The following is a 26,612-nucleotide window of genomic DNA, read 5'->3' as shown; positions in this document are numbered from 1 at the left end:
TGTGTTTTACATAAATTTTATTGTGTTTTGGAGGAAATTGCATACAGTCAATCAGGTTACTCCAGCAGCAGGTAGTATGTTTCATGTGTGCAGTCTGCTCTTTTTTATTTTCAGCTGCTCAGCATAATTCTTAGCAGGATTTTATGCTCTGAAGGATAACTAAAATCATCCATGAGGACATCTCTGCCTAAAGGCGGTTAATGACATTTTTTTTAATATTCCTTACTGTATTCTGAAATTAAGAAGAGACATTTTGTGCTTTTGTGAAAATTCAGTAATATCTCCGCATCATTTCCTAGTAAGTGTATCTGAAAATGTTTTCCGTAGACATAATGTACTGCCAGTGTCAGAGAACATTTTCTTTAACACAGAACTTCTTATTTGTTGTCATTTTTGTCATACACCAGCATCTCAAGTAACCCTCTCAAGTCACTCAACACAGCAACTGAGTGGTTTTGAGTGGAAAAATTTTTATTCTGAAAAGAGATCTGGATTTGCAAGAGAAAAAAAAATCCTAATGGAGCTGCAATTGCTATAATGAAGTACATTTAAAAAACAAACCCTGGTGGCTGAAGATTAATCATCTGACAGTGAGGAGAGTATTGCTTAAGGAAGGAACACAGACATTGTGCTTGTGAGTGCCAGCTTCCATCTCTGTGTACTTAACATCACCTCTGTGCCATGGCATACTGCTCCCAGCCTGGTGCCAGCACAAGTACTCTCTTGTAACATTATGTTTCTGGGAGCTAAGCTGGCTTTTTGATGAAAAATAATGGGCTGAGTAATTTTTCGGGCAAATGAGATCCCAGCACTGGTTTAAAGTGTGACAACATGTAGGGCACTGCCGGCAGAGCGAGGGCACGTGTACTGCAGCACGGAGGCAGGAAGAAGCAGTTGCAGAAGTGCTATAAACCGGAGTGGCTGCTGAAGACTTTCTCCAAAGTAATGGGTTTACATTCTACTTTTCTTCATCAGTATTTAGCCAGTGTTTTTTCTGTGATGTCAGTGTAGTTATATATTCATTTTCCATAGGTAGAACTCCACCGACAAGCAAATACGTTGTTTGGGAAGTCCCTGTGCCCACAACTATCTGCAATTTACCCCGGAGTTAAACACAAGAATTTCCATTCCAAATTACCTTCTTTTCTGTTGCAACCTCAGATTATCATTTGTAAAATTGTAGTCAGACCTAACATTAAAACCAGGAATTGAAAAAAAATTCCTACAAAACCCAAAAAAAGAGTCCATAATTCAATCATTAAAAAACAAAAGGAATCAAGGCTTTCCTTGATTTTGGATAGTCCGTAAATGTCTTGAGATAGTACCTGAAAGAAAATAAGCAAGAGAGTGAACCTGCATACATACAGGGAAACTGCACAGTTTTAATCCATCTGAGCTGAGGAAACTTAAAACTCTTCCAAATCTGACTTGCTTTGTTATTTTGGTGTGTTACTCTGCAAAAGAGCGTTCCAAGACTATTTACACCAGTTTATTTAACTAAGTGAAAGCTGATAATACTGCTAAGGTTCTAACAGACCTAAAGTAGAAACTTCAGGAATTCAGAGCAAGGGACCATATCTACTCCAAAGGACTGCAGAGGTTGCAAGAGAACCCTTAGGAAAGGCTCACATTTACGAGGCTCAGTAAAAAGAGGCTTTAACATGGCAGAAGCAGTGATGCAACTCATGTTGGATTAAATGACTGTCTGGCCCATATGACAGGGGCTCCACCCAGTCACAAATAGGCCAATACACTTCTTGTACATAGTATTAAATTTCAGTTTTATCCTGAATCCTGGCTCTGCTTCCTCTCTGACATTTTGCAAACTGCACTCTAAGTGTAAACAGCAGCATACAGCAAGGAGCACTTTGATACCTGTGATGGTGATAAGCCCGTGGCCCAATACAGCAAAGAGTGAAAAAGGCAAAGGCAAAGGCTGGTAGGGACCAGGTTGCTATGGCAAAACCAAACCATTCCACAATTTCTCCAAAGTAGTTGGCTCCAGAAACATAGGTAAACAGTCCCCCTGCATCAACAGACAAAATATTTAATTCTTTTAGTCATCTCCTGCACATGGAAAATTATTTCCCATAAAGTCAGCAGCAAAACAGATTCCCTTTCTTATTCAAGTTCTATAACAGCAACCCAAACCCACTTCCCTGAAGCCAGTGGAACCATGCCAAAGGGGGATTTTGTACTGGACTCTTGTATAAACACAAGAGTCAAAGAATTCAAAGGTAATTCTGACCCAGAGGCTTCCAGCATTTTCACAATCATTTATTTTCATTTAGCAAATAACTTAAGAAAGCCCATTATTAGCTTTAAATTAAAATTATTAACATTAGTCAATTCTTTTCATACCCTAAAAGTATTTTGCAAATTCACTGCCATTGGGGAGTGCAAAATCTGGATCTCGGTTTTTCACAACATTTACAAGAGGCAGGTAAGTGTTGGAGGTGAGAAACTCCAGGGGAGAGATATTACCATCTATAACAAGGCAGCAGAAGGAGTCAACACCAAAACGAAAAAGTCTTGGGTCCCCATCCATATTGCTCTACATTTCTTAGGAAAGGCAATTCAGCACCTTGCATCCTTGGTGTTATTTTTTCCTCCTAAAATTTACACTTCGAATCTCCTTTTTGCAGTGTAAGAAGTCTGCTACTTCTTCTTCTTGGGCATGGAAAAGACCTATTTACATCTTTACAGCTGCCTTTTACAAAGCTAAAATCCTCTTCCTATTTCCGAATTCAATCTTCTTTAAATTACCCAGCCCATTTCCAAAAACCTGTCCTCACAGTTCATGTTTTCCAGATAGTCTTGGTGCTTCTCTTGGACTGTCTGCAGCCAGCTCATGCTGGTCCCTGCAGCTTAGAGGGACACCTGAACCGAGTACCTGTGTGATACCAGCACTTCTGACACTACTGTCGCTTTCCAGTGAATTCAGTCAGAAAACATTATCCTGCTGCCCTACTTTCTTCAAGGACGTAGAGGACAAGAATATACCTTGAGGAATCTTGTAAGTGACTTCTCCAGGTTTCCTCAGCTGGCGCAGCAGGAGATCACTGTGAATGTTGATTCCCATTCCCAGAAGAAATAAGAGGAGGCCTAAGGAACCAACAAGAAATGGATTAGAAAGACAGCTCTGTCTAGTCATTCCTACTCAAGCACAAACGTGGGGTTTAACTTTGCAGCAGGCAGATAGGGGTCCCAACATGATGTGGGTGGATTCTTTCTCAAATCAAAAGATGTGCTGCTACCAAGAAGGCTGGTGAACAGGAGAAGCATAGACGACTGGTGACACCAGAGCACTTACAGCTAATATGAGAAAAAGCTGAACTTCCCAGGTGGCCATTGTCACCATTTATTGAACATTCAAGGGGAGACACAAAGTACCCAGCTGATGCTAACTGACTGATGGCAGCCAGACAGGGCTGTGGACATAGCTGTAGAGTAACCACTGAGCTGTAGACAAGTACCTAGACTCTCATTTTACTGCTGGGGAAGAGGAACACAGAGACACAAACTTATCCAGCACATCCCTGAATCCAGGAAGGGAACCTACATCTCAGCACCACTCAGTCTGCTGCCAGTGAGGCTGCTTGGACAGAGCAAGGCATGCATAGAGAGCAGGTACTCCCTGAAGGATGCTGACAGTTTCTGGCCAGAGTGATCCATTAATCATATTCCATTTAGCTGAAAAACTAGAGGCATTTGGTTGAGAAACTCTGCAGATGACCCGCCCTACATTTCGTGCTACTTTAGACACTGAGAAAACCACCTCTGACAATGACTGGAAAGTGAGGAAAGTAATAGAGGTGGTGTGTGTGCTATGAAGTATAGGAAAAAGGCTAAATGCTGATAAAACCTCAACACTTCCAGTAGCAACAGTCTGTAGAGGAGAATATACTGTTTGTTTTCTATTTAATATTTCAAGTGTTACTGATGCTGATTTTCTCCCCCCCCCATTAAATATATATTTTATTTATCATAAAAATTAAGTGATGTGGTATTTTCTTTATTGGGTATGGGAGCTCTTACTAAACAATGTCCAGAATTTTTAATACATGATGCTGTCTGAAAAGACTGAATTTGCATCCACAGTCTGAAACAGGGTACAGGAAGTACCTTGGTTAGTTTGTATTTACCATATCCAAAATATTTTCTCAGACCTCTACGTTAATCTTCATTTCTATGTTTACATTTAAAAAACACTGCTCTGTGCAGCACCAAATCTGTAATGCCATCTAGCTACTCTTGTTCAGTTACTCTCTGAAGGATTTTACAAGGGGAAATTCAGCTAAGCTATTAAGTTACAAAATATAAAGGAATTGTATTAGCGTACAACCAGACTGTGCGTGATCTCTAATCTTCCCCTGTGCCTCACACAAGAAAAAAGAGCCCTTTGTCCTTAAAGCCTCATTCATGCTGGGGTTTTGCCCTTCTTTTATCTCTCAGTCAGAATAACTGCGTCAAGTGCAAAGCTCCCTGGCAGGGAAGAGAAAGTCACAGCTTGCACTCACGCACAATCACTGCTGGGTGGACACTTCTGGCTGAGCAAGGGTACATCCCTGTGCACCTGGGGCCTGAGATTGCATCTCCACAGCCCATAGCAGCAGAAGGCTCTGGAGTGGTGTCAGTAAAAGAAGGCTTGTGATTTGAGACTAATGCACAACATCGTACATCTTCTAATGTGGCTGGCTAGCAGCAAAAAAAAAGTCACATTTATTTGTTTTATCTGGGCCAGCAGGCAGGTCTTAGGCTGATTTCTATCACAACAGATTTGACTCACATGTTCAGTGAAGATTAGAACATAATTCAAAATGCTTACAAATTGCTTGGAGATTAGATCTTTGTAATCCTGCAGCTGTAATTACCTGATGTAAATCTGATGTCGGTGCACCAGTCGTTTGGATATTCAGCACAGTAAATCAGGTAGTACCCCTGGAGGAAGCCATTATAGATACAGAATAACATGCCAAAGAAAAGCAATTGCAGTGGGAAAGGTCTGCCTCTAGTGAAGAAAGGGTAAATAAATGTCCTAAGGTAGATAAGAAAACAAAGTCAGCATATTGCTCATGATAACATTGTATTTGCAATTTCTCTGTAATAGGGAAAAAAACTTGAACAAAACACAAAACAGAAAAGAGGTTAATAAAGATTAAAAAATGAAAACAACTGCAAAAATATAAGATCAGCAATTAATTGGAACATGAAATGCTACAGATACCCATCTTTTTCTGTCCTTCAGGACTACACACAAACTGTGAAGTTAGAAAGCTCATCCATATTCACTGAAGCTTTGAGAATGTTTCTGTACCTTCCTCCTCCCTTGTTGATGAAAATGAGGAATTTGCGCCCACTAACAGCATTTTCATTTTAAGATCTTGATGTAAAGCTCTGGTGGACCAGGTGAAGGATGCCGTGGAGGCTCATGGGCACAATGATGTTCAAACATCATCAATGTTTGTGAGGGGCAGTACCAACTGGAATATTGATTCTCTAAATGAGCATTACTATGCCACAAGCATCGTGGAGGAGCTTTGTTATGGAGAAAACATTTCTGATCCATCTACGGGACCAATCCCTGAAGGCTTTAGCACATGGTGGCAGATGGAGTTGAAGACAGCGTTGAGACCCCTTTGACACTCTCATCCCCTGCAGTGTATAGTCTAAGATGTAATCCCCTTTCTCAGCCTCTCCCACTCCACTCGGAGACTTCCACTCATCTCCAACACACAGCAGCTTTGTCCTGCTCTGCTCAGACACTTTGACGCAGAGGCAAAGCAACATTTTTGGCTGCTTGGGGAGCTGTTTTTCCTCCAGTCCCCGTCTCCCCTCCATGCTTTCAAGTGCTTCTTTAAAATAAGAAAAGCTAAATCCCTAAGTTTAATATGCTGAACACAAAGATTCCCATGCAGCTTCAGCACCTAGGTCTTCCTTAGACAAAGACTATGCTAACATTAGCATTACCATGTGTGTGAGCAAATAATTGGTACTTGTAGAGTTTTAACTTTCATATATGTTTGTTTCAGGGGGGATTATCCCTCTTGACACTTTGAACAATTCATATCATCCTTGGAAGAGTGAAACGGAGAAGTTATATTCAGTAGGTATTTTCTTAACTGGCCAATTAAGTTCTGTAAGTGGTAAAATCTACACTCCTAATTTCTTTCTTTTGCCTTCTTGGGCTTTGGATGGTGCTCATCATCTTAGTATATAAGCATTGTTGATAAGTAATTCACATCCCATGTTGCCAACATCAACTTAAGCAAGCTGAGGCATAAAATGTCATAACATTGTAAATCTAGATTAAGTCATACTAAGCATATCTGAAAGGGAGTAAGCAGAGTACAAGCAGCAACATGTTTCATTCACTATTTTCCAAAGCAAGGTAAAATAGATTTCCAGCAATTAAGGCAGCTGTGATGCAGAAGTGATAAATATTTCTAAATACCGTAAAACCTAAGAAGTCGTAAAATATTTCTCAGATAGTGATATCACATTTGTCATATTTATTACAGTATAGAAAGGAATGCTCTTTGGAGCTGCGTTACTAATAATCATTGGTTTTGTCCCTTCAGAATGTGATGCTGGAGTTATGAGTAGGCAAGGCCAGATTTAGCAACCGAACCTGCTTGTTGAAGTCATATTGACAAATTGGACTGAAAAGTTATGAGAAAAAGTGTGAAACTTGCAAAGAGAGGCTTGGAAAAAGCAAATTGTATGGAAGAGGGAATGATGCCAAACCACACAAAATGAGTTTAGGAGGGGAATTTATGTAGCAGATTTGAGAGGGACTGGCATTGCTTTATCTTTTGTCAAAACATTACATTTAAGTAACATTTAAGTTACATTTAAGATACGTGTAAGAATCTCTGAATTTTTACAGCTGATCCAAACAGAAGTTTTTGTCATCTCCCAGCAAAGCTGATTGTTTCCATGATGCTTCCTGATGCTACTATTGCAGGACAGAGGTTATAGGCCCTTGAGAGGCCAAAGACCTACCTAATATGGATGTGGTGGACACAGGACAGAAAGAACCTACGTGCAAGGTATAAGTACAATGGCAGGGTAGCCAGGAGGCACCAGCTCTTTTCTGTTGTTGTTGGGGAATTGAAATCCTGGCATCACTGTAATCCTGCCTCATAGCAGTTTGGACAATCCAAGTCAGGATTTCATCCAAGAATCTTTGTTGTGGAACAAGTTCTCCAAGGAAATCTCTGTGGGTCTGTAAATCCAGAGGCCAGATTCAGTTCCCTGTATCAGAACAATGCCCTAAGTAGTTATTTTAATACAGCTTGTTGGGTGGTACTACATGGCTACTTGAGGGTACAAAAACTGTTCCTTATGGGGTTGAAAAAGCAACAGAGATAAAACAGGGACATTTAATAGGTTTTAAAGTTCCATGGAAGAGTCTGCATCTCTGCTGGAACTATTTTGCAGTGTGAAAATCTAATGGGGACTGAAGGCCACCATTTTAAAATAACGTAACAAATCCGGCCTTTTGGATTTAGTCCAATGACAAATTCAACCTTTTTCTTTCAGTGCAGTATTGATGACTAATTCATTATTCCTTTATCGTCTTTATTGGCCAAAGGCACTGCATCTGACTAAACCATTGCCAACAGCTTCTTTTTAAATGAGTGAACACTGAATTATTCATTTTCTTCTCCATCATTTATTTTCTAGAACAACAGGTTTCACAGAGAAAATAATCTGATATTGCATGAAATTTCTTGCTAAAGTCCTGCTTCTGGAAAATTCCAGAGACTCTCACTTAAACCAAGGGAAACTATGGGTTTGCTCTTCTTTCCACAGAAGGTGAAAATTTTCTCACAAATGTTATCACACTCCATTAAGAGTGGGCTCTCAGTCCTCCAACAGCTTGTCGTTTGGAGATGCTTATGCTCCTGCTGTGTCTTCTCCTCTACAGGGCCTAGATGCAATAGGTCAGACAGCAGCAGCTCATGTTTTCTGGTCTGGAGACTTGTGGTGTTTTACACCTGGGGCAACTGGGTCAAGGGCTCAGATCTGGTGCTAAGAATGAGGGGCACCTGGCTGCCTCTAAGCCTGGGGGTCACCAGTCTCCTGCTGTGTCTGTCCAGCTAGCCCTCTGCCAACAGGGCCTCTTCTGGGTCTAACTGGGATGAACAAGGGGCTAGGAATAGGAAAGGTTGCAATGGCAGGCAGGGATGATGTGGTGCCCTTCCCCTCTAAGACAAGTGCTGGCCATAAACCAGCTGTGTCCTTCCCATGCTGGGGCACTATCTGAATGCCATGGCTCATCCCCTGTAACCCTGGCCAGCCTCCAGAAGAGAGTTGCAAACTTCTCCTGACCAGGAATGCTCTGAATCCCTGCAGGGATTTTTCAGCTCTCCTTGGACAATGAGGAGCAGGGTCTGCCCTGAATCCCTGGTGAGGATGAACCAACATACTGAATGGTTCCTGAGAAGCATTTCTACGTGGCCTGAGCTCCACACGCTCTGGTTCCTCGCTTGTCCCACCCAGACGCACAAAAGCCGAGGAGGGTTGGTGGCCCAAGTGAGGGCAGGCAGCCGAGCCCCAGCCAAGGTGATGCCTTCAGGGCCCTCACAGCTCACCTGCCGTGGAGTCACTGAGTGGCTCCATGGCACTGAAAAACATGCCACCGAGGGGTGTGTATGGGAGCAATTGCTGCAGGGATCATGCAGGTAGATGAGACGCCCTGTTACATTGAGGGCACATGTTGCAGTCCCTTTTCTCACTCACTAAAAACTCTTTGCTGAGGTGTTGTCTGCAGTTCTCACCACTTTATTGGTACATTCTCAACTGAAGACCTCTCTAAGTCAGAGTTTTCTAGACCCTTTACTGCAACTCCTTGCTAAGGGGGTGCTTTCATTTTCTTATTTGTACAATTATCTGTACCTCGGATGATAAGCAAAACAATATGATTTGTGTTACACAAACTTACCATCAGATCTGAAAAGAAAGGACTTGTCTTCTATCAAACAGTGGAGTTAATTTGATCTATTTTGTGCTCAGGTTGAAAAGGTCAGTGTTCAAACCTGGGGAGATTACACCAACCTCAAACCAGTTCTATTTGCAACAGTTATCATCATAGGAGTCTTTGCCATAGATTGTCCCTGGAATCACAGTACCAGAGAGCTGTGGACACCCTCAGCATACCTGACCACTTTGTCAAAGGCTCAAGTTGTTCTCAAACATGATGGGCTTTTACCTAGAGTATCTGTGATGCCTGGCACAAAGACTCTAATTATTCTGGAGAGTTATAGATATCAAATGACATGTCCCAAAGGCATCTGTTGCTGAAGAGTCTGCACATACTTTCTCTTTTTGAGCCCAATCCTGAAGGTTATTTGTGAATTGCACTCAGAGGTAATTTTTAACTTTTACTATTTTTGAGTTGCATTGCATTGGTTCTTATGGAATAGTTATAGGAGTAGACTGTGAAGTCTATTCTCCATGTATAGTAAACGCCAGAACAAAATCTGGCACCTAAGTTTCCTGTGGTCAATTAAAAATTTTCGGTTATCCCAGACTGGATTTAAACAAATGTACTGGTTCAATTGTCAGTTCCAAGCAGCAGGCAATCTTGTATCCATTCAAAGGGAAAGTAAAACAAAATACTGTAAAATACTTTCAAAAGTAAAATGAACCATTTTAACCCTCCTTCATCATGACGTCTACAGATGCCCCAGCATCACATACCAGGTAAAACCTCCTCACTTGTTGTATTCCTCTCCTCAAACATCCTACCCTGAGATGCTTTGCCTTTTTGTTCCCCACTTACTTTTATGGATTCTGCCATAGTCTGCGAAGGTAAACAAGCCAGGAATATTTAGACAAGGAGAGAAAGTAGTTTATTAGTAGCCATTTGTACTGTGCAGGGTGGACCATGTCCCTTTTTTTAAGGTCTGCACTGTGAGACATACTCCGGCACAGCCTCAGGAACAAAATCTGAGCTACAACCCAGGTGACAAGCACAGCAGCAACGATGGCAAGCAGGAATGCTGGACTGCCCATTAAGCCTCTGGCAATACCTCCTGCAGGTGCAGGACAGACGGCAGATCTCGAATGCTGTAATGCAATTGTATCTTTTCTTCTGGTGTAAGGAAGGCTGTAAGTTCAGGAGCTGAGCTCTTTTTTTGGAGCTGATGTCTAGCTACAGCTGCCTGCGGAGCTCACTACAGCTCACTACAGCTGCCTGCGGAGCATGCAGTGGCTGTGTGTGCCAGCGGGTGACCACCAGCTGCAGGGCACATCTTCCTGGCCCAGGCAGGGAGCCACTCTGGGCCCCATTCTATACCATTGGGACAATGTGAAAACATCAGCTAACTGTAATCATTTATCTTCCTGGTCTCCAGCCTGATTTGTAAGCTCATTTTAAATCACATTGAACAGTGACATTGATGGGAGTAAGAGAACTCCCTTTTTACTTTAACCATGCTGATTTTTGTATCTAGTGATGACTAACACAAGGTTGCAATGAGCTCTCCTTCCCAAGCCATGTACAAAACACCCTACTTCCATGTTCCTCTAAAGAAAGACAGACATATTACTGAAAAGCTTGCATTTCAGCTGTATAAAACAATAGTGAACCTGTCACGTCAGGATCATATCCGAGTATTCTGCCTAAAAAAATTGACTCAATCTACAGTCCCTGCAGCCCCTCTGAGATGTTTGTGGTTCACTTGTGAAATTCATCCAACCTGAAGTCTGTTGGTAGGGACAGTCTTTCTTTGTGGTCTCAGTAGCAGGTTCAGAGCTAGATAAAGACTTCTGTCAGGAACAGATTCCTTTTTATTGGGCAAGACATACAGGCATACATCTGATCAAGGGATGGGAGAAGGATTGAGGAAACCCTGAGCCAGCTGGTACCGTGCTTGGGTTTGAGGAGTTCTTGAGAAGAAGAACAATGGAGAGGAGGAAGACTGGGCAGCACTGATTTAATGCAAAGATAGAAGAAATGCAGTGGGATTCAGTAGCACAATGAGAAGAGGCACAGAAGAGATTGCCATACTGAACTTGTACTGGACATTAATAAGAACAGACTTACTCAAGATAAAAAATAACACACAATACTAGAAAGTAATTTATTTAGGAGAGCTGAATAGCTGTGACCAAGAGTTTTCATGACACTGAAATGAAATTAGTTTGAATGCAATGAAAAGAAATTTCTGCTAAAGTAATACAGGAATTCAACATCAAATTAAAGAGCTTGTAGGACTGAGAGAAGAAGGAGAATAACTGCAGGTTACAGACAAAGGCAGGTCCTTTATTAAAAAGAAGAAAAAGTCTAAAGGTTTGAAATCAAGATTAATATTTGTATTTCAAGGGATAAATTGTGTTCCACTTAAGGGAGGCAGAAGGTAGCAGCTGCCCCGGACAACTGACCACCATCTACTACACTTTGCTTTGAATGATCTGATATGGGCTTCTGTCAAGGGAATGCTGACCATGAAGGATTTCTGCTCTAATCCAGTGTGATGTCTTCAGGGTTTCCTAATGTCTCATGACTCATCTAACATTTTACACAACTGAACATTTTAAAGATTATAGAGTAAAATCCCTAGAATAGATTAGCAAGTGCTTAACACCAGCATTTATGGGTGAAGCTCCAGAGTGGTACGTGCTACGCCAGGAAGGCTGACACCATGAACAACAACACCTGCAAAATAGTCAGTCAGCAACTATGCTTGACTTGTGGCCACACTGTTAAATACAGACTTCAGGTTGAAACCATGGCAAAGGGTCAGAAAAGCTCAGTTGCTTACCACTACATTTGAATAAAGTGGGATCAGAGGAAAAAAGACACAAATATTTTCAAAGGCATGTGTATCTGATGGGAAAGGCTAAAAATAAAATGATACATCTATTTTACTATCAATCATAGCTGAAAAAAACCATGATGCATTTGACTTGGAATAAATTTAAGGAATCTGAACTATGTAATGCTCAGTTCAAACACTATAAACACCTGAACTCAGTCAATTCTCTCTATCTAGTACTAGTCAGTAATGCCTCATTGATTGCTATAAATTTTAAGCATGCTATGCAGTTAACAAAGTCAGAAGGATAGGGATACAGCTTAGTCCTCGTCATGTTGCATACAGATATTATTAGCTGTACTATATTTAATAAAATATAAGTACTTTAAAAAAAAGGAAGAAAAAGGAAAGGTGTAGAACCTAAAAATGGATATTTGGTTTTACTTAGTAAAGAAGAATTGTGTAGGCTTAATTCCAAGGCATAAATTTTTGTTCTTCTAAATTCACTACAACAGCAGACGGGTTTCAAAAGTGTTTTGCAAGTTTGTTTATAAATTGCTTTGCTAGTCCTCTTGATTTTCTTCCATTATTTCTGAAAATGTCACTAGAAAATCTGGTATCTCCCAGTGATTACCAGTGTCCAGTTAGAACCAGCAAAGGTGAATTCTTCCTTGTCACTGGGAAAAAGTTATTGAGTCCTGAAGAGCATTGATCTTTTCTACTGGTTTTGCAGGTATAGAAACAAAACCCTATATTGCAATTATTATGCATTTTCTAAAGGGACACCAAGGACAGAATTGTTTGGTTTGGTGCATTAACAAGCTGACTCAGCAAGTCACAATCCATCAGCAAGTTACACTCAATATACATTTATACTGGTATATTTGTTTCTCAAATGCTTCCATTTTGGTGTATAAACACCAAAAAGGTTCTATATACCCTTAATTAAAAATATTGTTTTCTTTTTGCTTGCTATTTGCTAGCCCCCCCTTTCCCCCTTTTTGTTTGTAATGTGCAAAGAAAATCAGAATGAGAAGTGAACTAAACAATGGGAAAAATTGATTGAATGCCCATAACCAAAAGCAACTGAAGCAAGAGCCAGATGAACCAGATGTTAACATCTTTCTCACCATCACCTGTAAAACTGGGCTTATTCTTTGGAAAAATGGGGATTTGTTTTTAAAATGCTTTTCTCTCATAGCCAAATAAGGTAAGGTGAAGCTAATAGAGCAAAGGAAATATGTATCTTGTACAGATTCTTGTCAAAATCGGCACCATCCCATACAAACTCACAACTTCTCTTCAGGCACTGCACAGCCAAGATACTGGAGTCCAGAATGTACAGCGTGATGGACTTTTTGTCTAAAAAGCCAAACACTTCTACTTGGAACAACTCTTTGGCTCGGAATCCTAATATCTACAACAGCAGGAGACAGGACTCATTTCTATACTTGACTTAAGTAATCCTATCTTCTTAAAGTAGGTTTGCTGAGTGAAGGAATTGACATAAATTAGATATATTGTAGGAGAGGGATAGTAGGAGTAGAAGTTGTTTTTGACCTTAGTAAGATTTTTTACACTGTCTCACATGTCAATCTTACAAGTAACTTGGGATTTCCTGGTTTAGAAGATGTTAGGTGGCTGGAAAACTGTTGAAAAATTATATCAAGGGATAGTTAAAAATTGTTTACTATCAAAATAGAAGGATCTTGTGAGAGATGTTCTGCAAAAGACTTTTCTTGTACTACTCAGGGTTTTTTTTTCATTAATATTATTCCTCTGGGGGAAAAAAAATATGCGCAGTGTTTGTGGCTGACACAACTCTGGGAGATGCTGAGCACACCAAGAGTGAAGGCTAGAGTTTTCACTGATCTTGAAATACTGGTTTGATAGTTTTAAAACAATAGATTGATTCAATAAAGACAATGGCAAGACACTATACTTAGCTAAGACCAAATGTAAAAGACAAGCTGGAAAACAGGCTGCATATAGGGAGAGTGCTGGTAGCTGGCAAACTAAGCATGAGCCAATGATGTCAGGCTGTTGTGAAAAAGGCAAATATTAAAATGTAATGTGGAAATGGGAATGTTGTTGGAGACACCTGAAGTAATCTTTCTCCTTTGGATGGTATTACTAGGAACTTAAATTATACTATGTCCAGCTGAACTCTTGATGATATAAAAGACAAAGTGGAAGCAGCCCAGAGAAAAACAACCTTGGTCTTGGAAATAGGACAAGTAGAAAGACTGAAGGACTCAGGGCTTTTTAAAATAGCTAAGACAAAACCAGTGGAAGATATTATAACAATCTACAACTGTACAAAAAGCTGCTGCAAAGAAGAAAGTAGTAAAATGTTCTCCTTATCTACTGGGAACACAATAAGAAGCAATAGGCCTAAACAGCTGTATAGAAAATGCAGCTTAGACATTAGGGAGAGAGAGAAGCACTGGAACATATTAGGAATCTCAATCATGCCAGACAAACATCCGTCAGGAATGAGAAGCAAATCTGAGGACTCTATGCATCCAGGAACCACCTGGGAATGGGAACTTGGAGCTATCTTGGTGTGAGAGGGGCTCTGATGAACTCGGCGCCAGGCCAGCTGTTACAGTTGAAACCCTAATTAAACTTGTTCCAGATTTATATTTGTATGAGGATTAGAGGACAAGACAAGGTTCAACATGACTAGATGGATTATGGTGATGACAAACGTGCAGATCTAGCAGTGCTTCATGATTACCTCTGCTATTTGACATTATCTAAAGGGCAGCAGTACTTAAATATTAGGAGAATACTTTGTTATTTTATCTAAGCAATAGTGTGTCAAAGGCTTAGCCAGCCAAAGCATATATTTCAGCAAGGTATCTTACTCTTTTCTTCTTCAGAAATAACCACTTGATATTTATGAAAGCAGATCACTTTGCTCCTGTTGCTAAACTGTGGGTTTCTGCCAAAAGCGTGAAGCGTGTGCCAGAGTAACTTAACCAGACACTATGTTATGCACTTTGAAAAGCTCCCTGCTCTACTGGAGCAGAGTGTGCAAAGAATTTACAGAGGTTGAGAGCATGAGCAGAACACAAGGACACATCTACGTGAGAAGTGGTACAAAATCCAAGGACGCGCAAATCTGTGCTCTCATAGCTGCACTTAGCTGATTAAGTGTCATTATTTTCCAGAAATTGTCTGCATGGGCATGAGAAATTACCATTTGGTAAGCTATCCCTCTTCAAAGTTAAAGGTTGGTCAGACTGTATCCAACCAACATACACTAGACTCTAGAGTTGCAACTAGATTTATAAGACACATTACTAGCAGTTTTTAAAATACTCTCAACTGACTTTTCTCACTCCGGTAGTTCCTTCTTTTCCTCTTTTATGCCTGAATTCCTGCTCTGCCTGCATTTTGCTTTTCCATTCTTCCTGACATTGTTCCTTCTTTGTCGTTCCTTCTTCAGATTCTCACCTCTTTATGGCTCTCAATGTGCTCACAAAACTGAGAAATCTGAGGCTGTAAACTAAAGCGGTTTCTCTTTAGCTCTATTTTATAGATGCTCTCATCAAAACCAGTTTGAAGTCCTGCCTCTGTTGAGAGTGCTTTTTTCACCATGCAGCAGAATACTGATAGAGGGATTTTTGATAATTTCACCACAGTCCACAGAGTTCATAAGTGCCTCATTGGGTCATCTTCTTCCTTATTTGTTATGATACAATGAAATTTGTTACGAAGCTATGAAACTGAAAGATTCAGTAATAAACCTCTGCAGCAGTTTAGGCCTGTTTTGTTTTGGGAAAGTCTTCCTCATAACTAAAATGGCCAAAAACACTGAATACTTTTTTCTTTCTCTTTTTTTTTTTTTATACTGTAAGGAAGTTAAAGCTGAAAACTGTAATTTCTAAATCCTTAGGGTCACATTTTGAAGAACTTTGGTTGAAATATCTTACATTTGGAAGATTAGTATTCCAAATTTCTTCTGAACCTGAATGGCCTCATGGTACTCATGTCGGTACATATACAAAGGGAAGAACAAAATTTGAAATGAGCAAGTCAGGTCCTGAGTTTGCACTTACTAAGTCCTCTGATCATTCTAATGTATTCTCTCTTTTTTTTCTAAGGAAAAACACTACCAAGGGCTGACTCTGAGTCACAATCATCTTTCTTTCCTCACAAAATACATCCAAAGATTTCCTAACACTGAAAGTTGCTAAGTGAATCACTCAACACAGTGGACAGTGTCGGTATTAAAGTGCCACTTGATACCTGGAAACTGGCCTCTCACATTGCCTCCTTTACCCTTCCATTTCTTCTCACTCGTGCCCCACTACTGCCCTAGCTGTTTTAACAACTCTCCTACTTGTCTCTTCCTTGCTATTCTCTTCCCACCTTCTAGCCCTCACTGTAAGCCTCACAGTATTTTTTGTTTCACGGCATTCAAGACAAGTTGTATTTTCCCAATCCATGCTGGCAGGACTCCAGCCAGGAGACCACTTTTTCTCTGTTGCATAAAAGTCTTGCTCTGCCCCACAGTGCCAAGCTGGACCATACTTAGCTGGTTTGCAGGCTCACACACTGTGGTTCTACTTACAGCCTCAGATGAACCAGAAGAACAGACTCTAAAAATGTTATCTTTATGTTTGAACAGATACAAATGCATTTCTCAAACAACTCCACCACGTTTAAATTGCCTTCCCTGGGAACAGCCAGAGAAACGTTTCGCTTCAGTAATCTTAATCTGGGCCAGGTTTGAAAACGTGAATGCTTTAATAATTGTCTTTTTAAAAAAAAGTTTCTAAAGAGAAGAAAACAGACAGAAAAAATTCAGTAGCATAATGTACAACTTTTCTTCCTCTCTGTCATTGTTCTCAGGAGCGACAAAAGCTTTGTAGAGGCACATGCACCCTGATAAGGTGACATTTTCCAAAGATATTTCTGGGAAGCAGTCTCCCAGCATGGTAAATGTTGGATTAAGTTGGTCAACTCTAGCACTGTTATAAGCAAATTGGTATCTTATATATGGCAAAAGTTGACTTTGGGTGTTGCTACTCTATTACATGTTTATAGAGAGTAATTAGGAAGGAGTAGGTCAAACCCAACTTAGTTCAAATGGGACCTTTTTGCACTGTTATTGCAGGTCATATTTTGACTCACTTTCTGCTCATTCTTAGGTATTAACATGGTAGCAACTGGTGTTTCAAAGGTTCACATCTGGGCTCTTTATTTATTAATAATTAATATTAATATATTTATATTTAATATATAATAATAGATGACAAATAATTATATAATAAATAATAATTATTCATGTATTAAATATTAATATAGCTGGCTCTTAAATAAATTTGGACCTGTAGAAAAAGATGCTATTTTTTCTTCTTGTCCATTGACTTTTTCCATTTCCTGCACTGAATATTTTAACCCAGTTTTAGTTGGTTGGTTGGTTGGTTTGTTGTTTTTTTTACAAAATAATTTCATTGCTATTGTTGTATCTATGAGATGCTGCAAAAATAATTAGAACATCAGCTCTGTGGCCAGCAAAGAGTAACACAGCTCTTACATTCAAACGAGTGTAAATGTACATAAATTTAATTATTTGATGAAACTCAGTAAGGACCACCCTACTGATCAATTCACCTGCCACATATAAATCAATTTCTAGTGACAGAAGGACACTCCAAGGTGTGTAATTTAAGAATAGTCTCTTAATTTATAGTTTGAAAGCCTTTCTTTATCATAATTCTTCTTGAACAAAATTACTTTAGTTTTGAAGGAGATAACAAGAATACAACCTTTACCAAGGAAAATAGATGTAGTGTCTGGGATGGACACTGATTTATAATCATGATACTAAGAGGTTATTTCATAGGGTTTTTTTTCTTAACTGAGCTCCACAAAACTGGGAAATTACCTAATTGTATAAGCTTTTGAGTACATAAAGGAGCTGATTAAAATGTTTCCTTTTGTCAAAAAATATTTATTGTCTTAGTAAAAAAGTGTTACCTCCCCCCATAGTGGCTGCCTCTCTTATGATAAGAAATCAAAAAAACAGACTTGTGGATCTTGAAAGAGCGAAGTCCATTAACAAATTTCCAACTGCACATATAGAATGAACCTTACACTTTTCTCTTGCTTTTCCCTTCCTACTTAAAAGAGCAGCCCCAATAATGGACTACTACAGACATCCCATGATTAAAACAAGTAATTTTCTTCTTTGGTAAAAACATCATTATTTTCAAGTAAAAACATTTACTGAAACTCCTGTATATAATTTAGTTTTTTTTCTCTCTCTGTCTTAGCATAGCCCTTTATAACCCTACTTTTCCAACATCAACAGCAGGAATCTGATAATGCAAATACAGATTTTTACATCCTTGTCAGTCTTATCGAAGCTCAATGGAGTTTGGAGCTCAGAATGTATCTTCCAAAAAAAGATTTAAACTCATGGGATACCAAGTGTTTTAACTTCCTCAGTGGGCTCAAACCTTACTGAGGTGAGATCAGAGGACCCTACCTGAGCCTCAGTGACAGCCTTGTGGTTGGGACTGGAGTCTCTGCCCTGGGTCTGCAGTTTGAACAGCTCCCTGCAGAGCAGCTGAGACTGAGCACCCACCAAGTCCTTTTGTATTTAACAGGGACAGTGAAGTTTCAGAGCAAACATGAATACTCCTTGAGTGCATTTAATGGTTCTGCTCCAAGTAGCAGAGATGAAACTAAGAAAAAACTTCTGTGACCTGTTCTGTGTGTATGGTGCTTCCCTTTACTTCTGGAGGACAGAACAGACTTTCCGTATATGGACCTCAGGCCAATGATCTGACTGCAAAACAACAAATGTCTCTGGAATGGTAAACTGTAATATCCTGGAGAACACAAGCATACAAAACCTTCTTGAACAACTGGATTAGGGAATTACAGCCTTAGTTGTACAGTAGGAGTAGAGGATATGATGGAGAAAGGAGAGCAGGAGCATGGCACGTGGTAATGTCTACCTGGGAAAAAAAAATCTGGAGCACAAATACAAAAACCATAAAGGATTGTAAAGCTGCCCAGTAATGACAAAACAGCACAGACAAACTGGAGTCAGACAGCAATATACTGTTAATAGGCTTGTTGTCTTGAAAAGAAATGAAGAAACACAAAAGTCATAAGTTTAGTTATCTCTTAGTTTCATCTCTGCATAAAATCTTCCAGACCAAGAGACAAAAGGAAAAATCACATGAGTACAATTTGGGCTGGGCAAAACCGATAGGTTTCTGTAATGTTATCCCACTTTCCGATGGGAAATGAATGTATAGATAGAATTATTTATACTAATAGTTAGGAAAGCAATCAGCTAGTATTCTATTTTGAGAGTAGAATTTGGAAGATATTTCATAATGCTAGAGAAAACTGCAAAGAAACAAACGCCATAAAGCACTGGGTACATGAGCATCTGACAAGTCTGAGGCAAAGAGTATAAAGACATATTTTTATTGACTATTAGTACGTTAATTTGAGGAACCTGAATAAAAATAACAATGAATCTAATATTTTCACTTAAGAGAAGAAATCATATATTAGCATTACTGATACACACTGGGATAAATCACAAACACACTCATTGAGTGGGGAACAAGGAACGCACAAAAGAGGCAGAGCGAATGGCCAGCTGCTGTTAAGGATATCACTGCCAGATCTAGAATTACTGCCAAGTTCAAACAGCAGGAGAGAGGATGCGAACGTATTACTGAGTAGCTGGTGAAGGCCAAAAGGAATCTGGTTAGGGTTTACTCCAAAGCATCAAGGTGAAGGAAAAGAGAACAAGATTTGTTACCTGTTAAATACCTGCATGTTGTATACTGGGAGATTAATGATAAAGGTTTCATGAAGCCCACAATGAAAATGTCTTTAGTTATTGACACTTAATGATGGCGACATTCTAAGACAAAAGGATAAAATAACTATTTCTATGGGTAAAAAAAATAATCTCTGGATTGGATCTGGTGGTTATTATATAGGCTGATAATATTCACTAGCATATTCCTATAACAAAGAGAGTACCACTTAGAAATATATAGATACACTTTAAACTTAATCTAATTTCCATTTATCCACTTAATGTTTAAAAAAAAAATAACTAAAACTCTGTATGAACTAATACAGAATACCTCTAAAAATTATGAGCAAATTAATTTATACATGACTTACTCATTTGGAGCCTCCATCCATCTGCATCTGTCTGGAGGCTTGAGCTGCTTTTCTTACTGATCATAAGTATGCACACCTACATGAAAAAAGGACCAGCATGCCCAGGTAAACATGTCACCTGCCTGACCAAACAGGCAGTACAGGCAGGCTTAAAAAGGGACTTCATGTGTTGAATTGTACAGAGCAAAGGAAGAGGGGGAGTCTGTCTTTCTCCCCCCAACTTAGTTTCAGAGAGAGGGTAACTGGCCCAAAGAAGTGCTAAAAACTGTTTTAACATTTTAAAAATGCTGTTTTCAAATGCTGCTCATTTTCCATTCTCTTGCCATGAAAGCCTGTTTTCCCTGATCATTTTAGAAAGATGACAATTTGTAGAAAACCCAGTACAGGCGCACTAAACAGATCACCTTCAATCAAAGGAGTTTGGGGATCCAGCTGCGTCTCAAAGAGTAGCCTACTTAACATCCTCCAGATTCACCTCAGTGCACTTCAGAAATGAAAACAGCAGTTTGGTTTGTTTATATACTAACACAGTAAAGAATTATGGCTTTGATTGAAAACAAAGTTGCAAGAGAAGAAAATAAATAAATAAATGTGATTCCAGGTAGATTTTGAAACTGAAATGCCTCTTTTAATTGCTAGTGCCTCAGCTATCATGGGCAGCACAGTAGGGGTAAATCCAGCACCCTGTCTTTTACACCAGTATCTTCAGGATTAACTTTGTAAATCAGTGAAACAAGGCCTTTCCTGCTACCACTGCACATAGTGATGTATCCTCTGCTCCCTCACCACTGTCTTGCTCACTGCATGAAGGAATGTAGCATTAAGGTTTAAATGGAATTGGATTCCAAAGGCTTCTTCTCCTTGCCTTATGTTTTGTTTCCCACCTTTGGTTTTTGAAGCTGGACTGCAAAATGGAAATGCAGCAAAGGGGCTTCTCCCCACCACCTGAGGGCTTCAGCTGCTATCTTCTTAGCACAACCCCTCTCGCAGGAAAGGCTGTATCACAAACTACATTTCAAAGCAAAATATTTTGTAAGTCATTTATCACGAGAAGTATTCCTGTATGCACATTTTATGCCACTCATCCTTTTAAGCTCATGGCCAGCTTTCCACTGAGATTGCATATACAGATGGCAGACTTGGCGTTTGTTGCTTTTCTCCCTTTCTTTTTCCTTTTCTCTGCCCTCCCACCCCATCACTTTGGGAGGTCCTACCATCACAGACTCTACCTTCTCAGAGCAAAGAAGCTGTGAGATTAACTAGAACAGATGTGATAAATTCAGATTTATATTTTTTCAGATTTTGTCTAATTCAGATTTTAAGGAGGTTATCTTTAGCACTAGAAAGCGTTTGAATTTGATTAAATTCACACCATGCTGTGGCAATAAAGTGCACATTGAGACACAAAGAACTGGCTAGATAAGGATAGCAGCCAAACAAGTAGGGGGTGGGATTGGAGATTTCTCCCTTCCATCTCCTCCCCTCAGCAGCAGCAACAGCAGCAGCAGCGGCAGCAGCAGCCGCCACCTGCTTTCAGTCCTTCATGAAAGCCACAAAGAGAGAGGCTGCTGCCTAGTGGTGGCAGAGAAAGGCAGAAACGTACTGCTGTCACAGTTCATCACAGGACACCGGGCAAGGCAGGATGGAGGCAAGGTCTCCTGGCTTCATCCACCTCCCTCTTGCATCCTCTTGGGCAGCAAATCTTTGTGTGAGCAGCACTTAGTGAGGGCTGGCCCTTTGTCCAGCAGTCAGTACTCAGATGACCCTCTCCTTTCTCTGTCAGCAGTGGGCTGGGTGGGGGCACAGCACCTGCCAGACCTGGCTCATGGGGCTCCTTTGGGCAAGAAGAGAGGTCCTCTAAAGTCCTTGTCAGTGAGGAGCCATCAGCATTAACCCAGGGATTTTCCAGAAGAGGGTTAGAATGATCATCACAACACTCCAGCACACTCCTCTACAACCTGACAATAAATACAAAATTACCACTGATTAAGCTGGCGTATGGCACAAATTCTAGACAACCTGTGTGAGACAGAATTGTTGAGCAGTATGCCCAGATAGAAAAGTTACTTTAAAATCAAAGAAATACAGTGACACAAACAGAAACAACTCCTAAGGAGCGATAGATTGTAACCTTGGTTACAGTCCTGGTTACACCAGCTCCAGAGCGTTGTAAGCAGCTTGGAAACACAGGGCATCCTACCATGACTCCAACTCGAAAAGCACTCTCCCAGTCTGTAAACATGGGAATAAGCATGGGGGAACAAGAAATTAATGTTGTCTTTAGACATACTACTACAACTCCAGTTCTGTATTATACACCACATCGATATCTTAATTTTAAAATGGTTATAGAAACAGAGGAGAGCTAAAAATGACACAGAAATTATCTGAGGACTGAGGGGGGGGGAGAATATCTTGCATTGTAGGCCTTCTGCTGTGGTTCAGTGTCATTATAAATCTAGTTTACGATACCTCGGATCAAATAAAAAATGTTATAGCTACTTGACACCATGTCCAAAAGCAGGACAAATTAATTTTGCTGGTTTAAACCTGTTCCTAAATTTATGAAAAGGTAATTTTATCCTGACCAACTTCGTGTTGGATGAAGTATCATGTGTCTGCACCACTCTAACTCTGTGTCAGATCAGGTAATGTCTGTTCCCCTGTAGCTGGCATAAATCCACCACAAACCCACAAATTCAGTAGAAACACCATAGCACATCCAGTAACTAATGCATGAGAAATATGATCATGTTCTCCTACATTATGTGGATCAAACTGGTGCTGATAAAGGACCTGACAGCTCTGTAACAAGTAAATTGGAACATGATCCAGTTACTGTGTAAGTGATATCATGGTAAGAAAATACCGAAGGATACTAAGGAGTGCTTTAAATTAGCACAGGGTGAGAAAGGGCAGGCACGACTGAGAGAAAATCAAGGCTAGTCACATTTAAGCAAGACATTTTAAACACGTTTAAATAAGAGTAAAAGAGTTCAGAAGATAACACTACCAAAGAAAACAGTGAAAAGTGATGGATTTTTTTATCTTCTAGGATCTTCAGGTCAAGACTTGGAGTTAGTCTGAAATATGTGCTTTAGTCAAACAGAAGCTACCAGCAACAACAACATAACAAAAGAAGGCAGAATAGCTGGGCACAGTGATCCTTGAAAAATTTGTTTCTCCATTATGGACTATATTGTCCTTCTGAGCATATCTGTACTAAAAACTACCCTTCCTCTTGCATGTTTGGTATAGCAGATGAGACAAAATTAGGAACTATAAAAGCTTCCCTATGGAGAGAAAGAAGTCACAAAATTATGCAAAAATATACAAGGAAACTTTTCTATATTTCATACAAACATAAGGGAATGCTTAAATACAGATGTCAGATGATCAGTAGTTAAAGTAGGAGTGGATTAATAAAATATGTTTATAATTAAAAATTTATTCATTTCAAAAATTTAAAGTCAGAAAATGCAAAATGTTACATCCATTGAGTAAATGTAATTTTATTATCAATTGATTGAATGTTTTACTCATTATCCTTGCAGTCAAATTTCATCACAAAAGTATTTTAAACTGTTATTAGGTTATTCGTAGTAAAGATAATAAATTGAAAAGGAAAATCTAGATAAAGCCTGTCTGTTATATCAAACTACTGAACTTCTTTTCAAACACTGTATGACAAAGAGCCATCCTAATCCACTGTGACCAGTGCCCTCTGGCAATATGGTTAGCATAGCAAACATCATTTTATAAGGCAAACAGCCATTACACATAAATGCACTGCACATATACACACACACACCCCCTTTCTTTCTACCCGTTTTTCAACATTGCAATAAGATCTCATGCCCACCAGTGTTGTCACCAGGATGTGGTGGCACTCACTACAGAATAGGGAAGCCTAAGAGCCCATGTGGACTAACAGCCCTAACAGCTGCAAGTGGACTTAGACTGGAGCTGATGCTGGATGGCAAAACCTGTGAATTCCTGATGGTCAGGGATGTCTCCACCATTGTCATCTTCTTCCTCCCAGGGCTGAGTAGCTCATGTTTTTTTAGTTAAAGGTTGAGTCTAGATTACAGTTATTGTGTCACATGCTGATTACTAAGAATTTGACCCAATCTGCAGAGGGTCCAAGTAACTAAAATGTCTAGGTAAATAAAAAAATTCTAGAAAATAAGAAAGCTACCCACTAATTGCTGAAAAATTCTGTGTAACAATAAACTATCCTACCTGCTAGAAATTGTAGTTAACAATCTTATGCCTATTGTTACAGATTTTATTTTATAATAAAGCTCTAATTATAATCATAACCATGTGGAAATTGGTCATTTTACCAAGGATCCCTCAAAGAACCTGTCTGTTCCCATAGTGTCAGGTGAAACCCAGAAAAATTCCTAATTTGTGATTTTGCTGCTCTTTTACTACATTTAGTAGAGTACTAATATTTAAAACCACATTTCACATATTACTTGATTTAGTAGAATCTTAGAATGGCTTGTGTGAGAAGGGGCTGCACACTGTAAGAACAATATTGGAGTAACATGCAGTATTAGAAAAAATTGTTATACAGACTTCGTTGAAGTGAGGACTTTTACAAGAGAAAAAGTATACTCCAGCAACAGATGAGAAGACCTTTAAATTATTTGAGAAAGAGAATGTATGAAAACACAGTACTTCTGCCTAAGTCCAGCAGCAATGTTGGAAAAGAAGTCACAGGTTCAATAGATGTATGCATACCGGTAGGGTAACATTTCTTTTGATTGTCTAGGGGTGTTCATTGATAGCTGTGTTTCTCAAACTATCAGAAATTCTTGATAATAACAGAATACATTAAATCAAATACTGTATAATTACACATAATTAATACATCTAGCTTTCTGGAAGTCAAATGTGTTATAGATGGGTCCTCCAGCTGATTCCTTCAGCAAAGACAATGTTAGTGATAATAAATATATCTCTAACACAGTGTTATTGCACTGTAAACCATTTTTTGTTTTATATTTATCTACAACAGCCTAGAGTTTCTATCCCTAAACTATTGGTAGAGACACTGCAACTGGATTTTCAATATATTGATTTTGGTTGAGTTGCAAATAATAATTTCTGATTAAATATTACAATAATGTTTTCTATTTCTATGAAGTAAACTAAAAAAAAAAAAAAAAGAATTATGATAAAAAATGGCAAATGAAGCCAGAAAAAGATTTGCCTCAGAAGTTACATAACTCTTTACTATGTAATGCCATAAGGTTCACATGCACTTGCCCTTTATTAATAAACCCATTTTTTTTCCATAAACAGATAACCAAAAATCAAATTCCTCATGAAAGAACTCCACAGAAAATCGAAGTGGAGCAGAAGATATATTCTGGTGATATACTTCAGAACCAAGTCTCACTGGCTGCAGAACCAGATGGCAATTATAGAGCTATGTCTCTTAAAAGTTATGAGCAACAGTGGATCAAAACTCTACTTTTTCTTTGAGCTCCTGATTAGTAAATGCAGAATTAAGTAGAGTTACAGCATTCGTTGACTCTGAGATGACAAGGTTTCTAAAAAGAAATCAGAAGAAAAAAGATAAATTCACTTCACTTACTTCATTTTGGTAGTGAAGTAAGAATGACGAATTGAGCATAAAGAACCAACTTTCCTGCTGTGGCACAGAAAGCCCGCAGTATCTCTGTCTCCCCTGCCCTGACGGCTCAGCCGTGCGCTCCCCTGCTCCCCGCGCTTCTGAGGGTTTGCCCTTGGCCATCCTCGAGCGTGTTCCCACGGCTGGATTTGGCGCCCGGCGCTGCTCCTGGCGCTGCACATGCGACGTTTCTGCTGCCCGAAATAAGCACTTCGCATGTGCCTTTACATAATATTTCGATTAGTTTCGTCCAAACCTTTGCTCCAGCTTAGTGAAACCTCTTTTTTTCTTTATTCTTTTTTTTTTTTTTTTTTAAGAGAACAATCGAAACCATACACCATCCATCCTCTCCCCTGCTTCAAGCACCCGAGCACCTCCTGTTCCTTCCCCCGGCTGCCGACCCGGGGCAGAGATGCCCACCCGGCCGGCCCCTACACTTGGAGCGGAGTCCAGGGACGCGGACCAGCGATCACCAGCCGGACAGAGGAGGCGGCGATGCTGCAGAGCCAGGACCTGCCCCGACCCCTCTGCCCGTCCGGCTCCGGCTGCGCGCGTTCCCGCAGCTTCCCTTGGTTTATCGCTTCCCGCGGGGAGGCCGCAGCGGAGCCGTGCCCGGCGGCGGTACCTGTAGAAGTAATGCCAGCAGAAGAGGCAGCAGAGGAGGCGGCAGCCGAGCGGCTCGAGGCGGGGCGGGCTGCGCAGCGCCAGCAGCAGCGCGGGCACCAGAAAGGAGGGAAGCTCCTGCAGGAACCAGGCGCAGCGCGCAGGCAGCCGGCCCCGCGGCCGGCACAGCCGCTCCTCGTGCTTTCCGTAGCGGGACGGCACCCGCAGGTACAGCGAGAGCTGCAGCAGCGCCAGGGCGCCCAGCAGCGAGCTCAGGGCCAGCACCAGCCCGGGGAAGCACTGCATGCTCGGGGGCGGGCGGGGGCAAACAGCCCTCGGCCAGCGCCAGCCCCGGCCTTATTAGAGCCGCGGCCGTCACCCCGCCCCGCCGCGCTGCCTCCCATCGCCCAGGCTCGTCA

The 26,612-nt window shown here is 40.3% G+C and overlaps 1 protein-coding gene across 1 annotated transcript; it reads right to left on the bottom strand.

The window, feature by feature from the left end:
• SRD5A2 (steroid 5 alpha-reductase 2) lies at positions 1-26,612 on the bottom strand. Its single transcript, XM_064648615.1, is given in 6 exon segments — positions 1-1,325; positions 1,876-2,026; positions 3,004-3,105; positions 4,875-5,038; positions 26,216-26,552; positions 26,555-26,612. Coding segments are annotated over 6 exon segments (864 nt in total). The 5' UTR covers positions 26,598-26,612; the 3' UTR covers positions 1-1,258.

Source organism: Pseudopipra pipra, chromosome 3 (assembly GCF_036250125.1).
Source record: "Pseudopipra pipra isolate bDixPip1 chromosome 3, bDixPip1.hap1, whole genome shotgun sequence".
Lineage (NCBI taxonomy): Eukaryota > Metazoa > Chordata > Aves > Passeriformes > Pipridae > Pseudopipra > Pseudopipra pipra.
The sequence above is the reverse complement of the archived record's forward strand: the minus strand, read 5'-3'. Positions and strand labels throughout refer to the sequence as shown.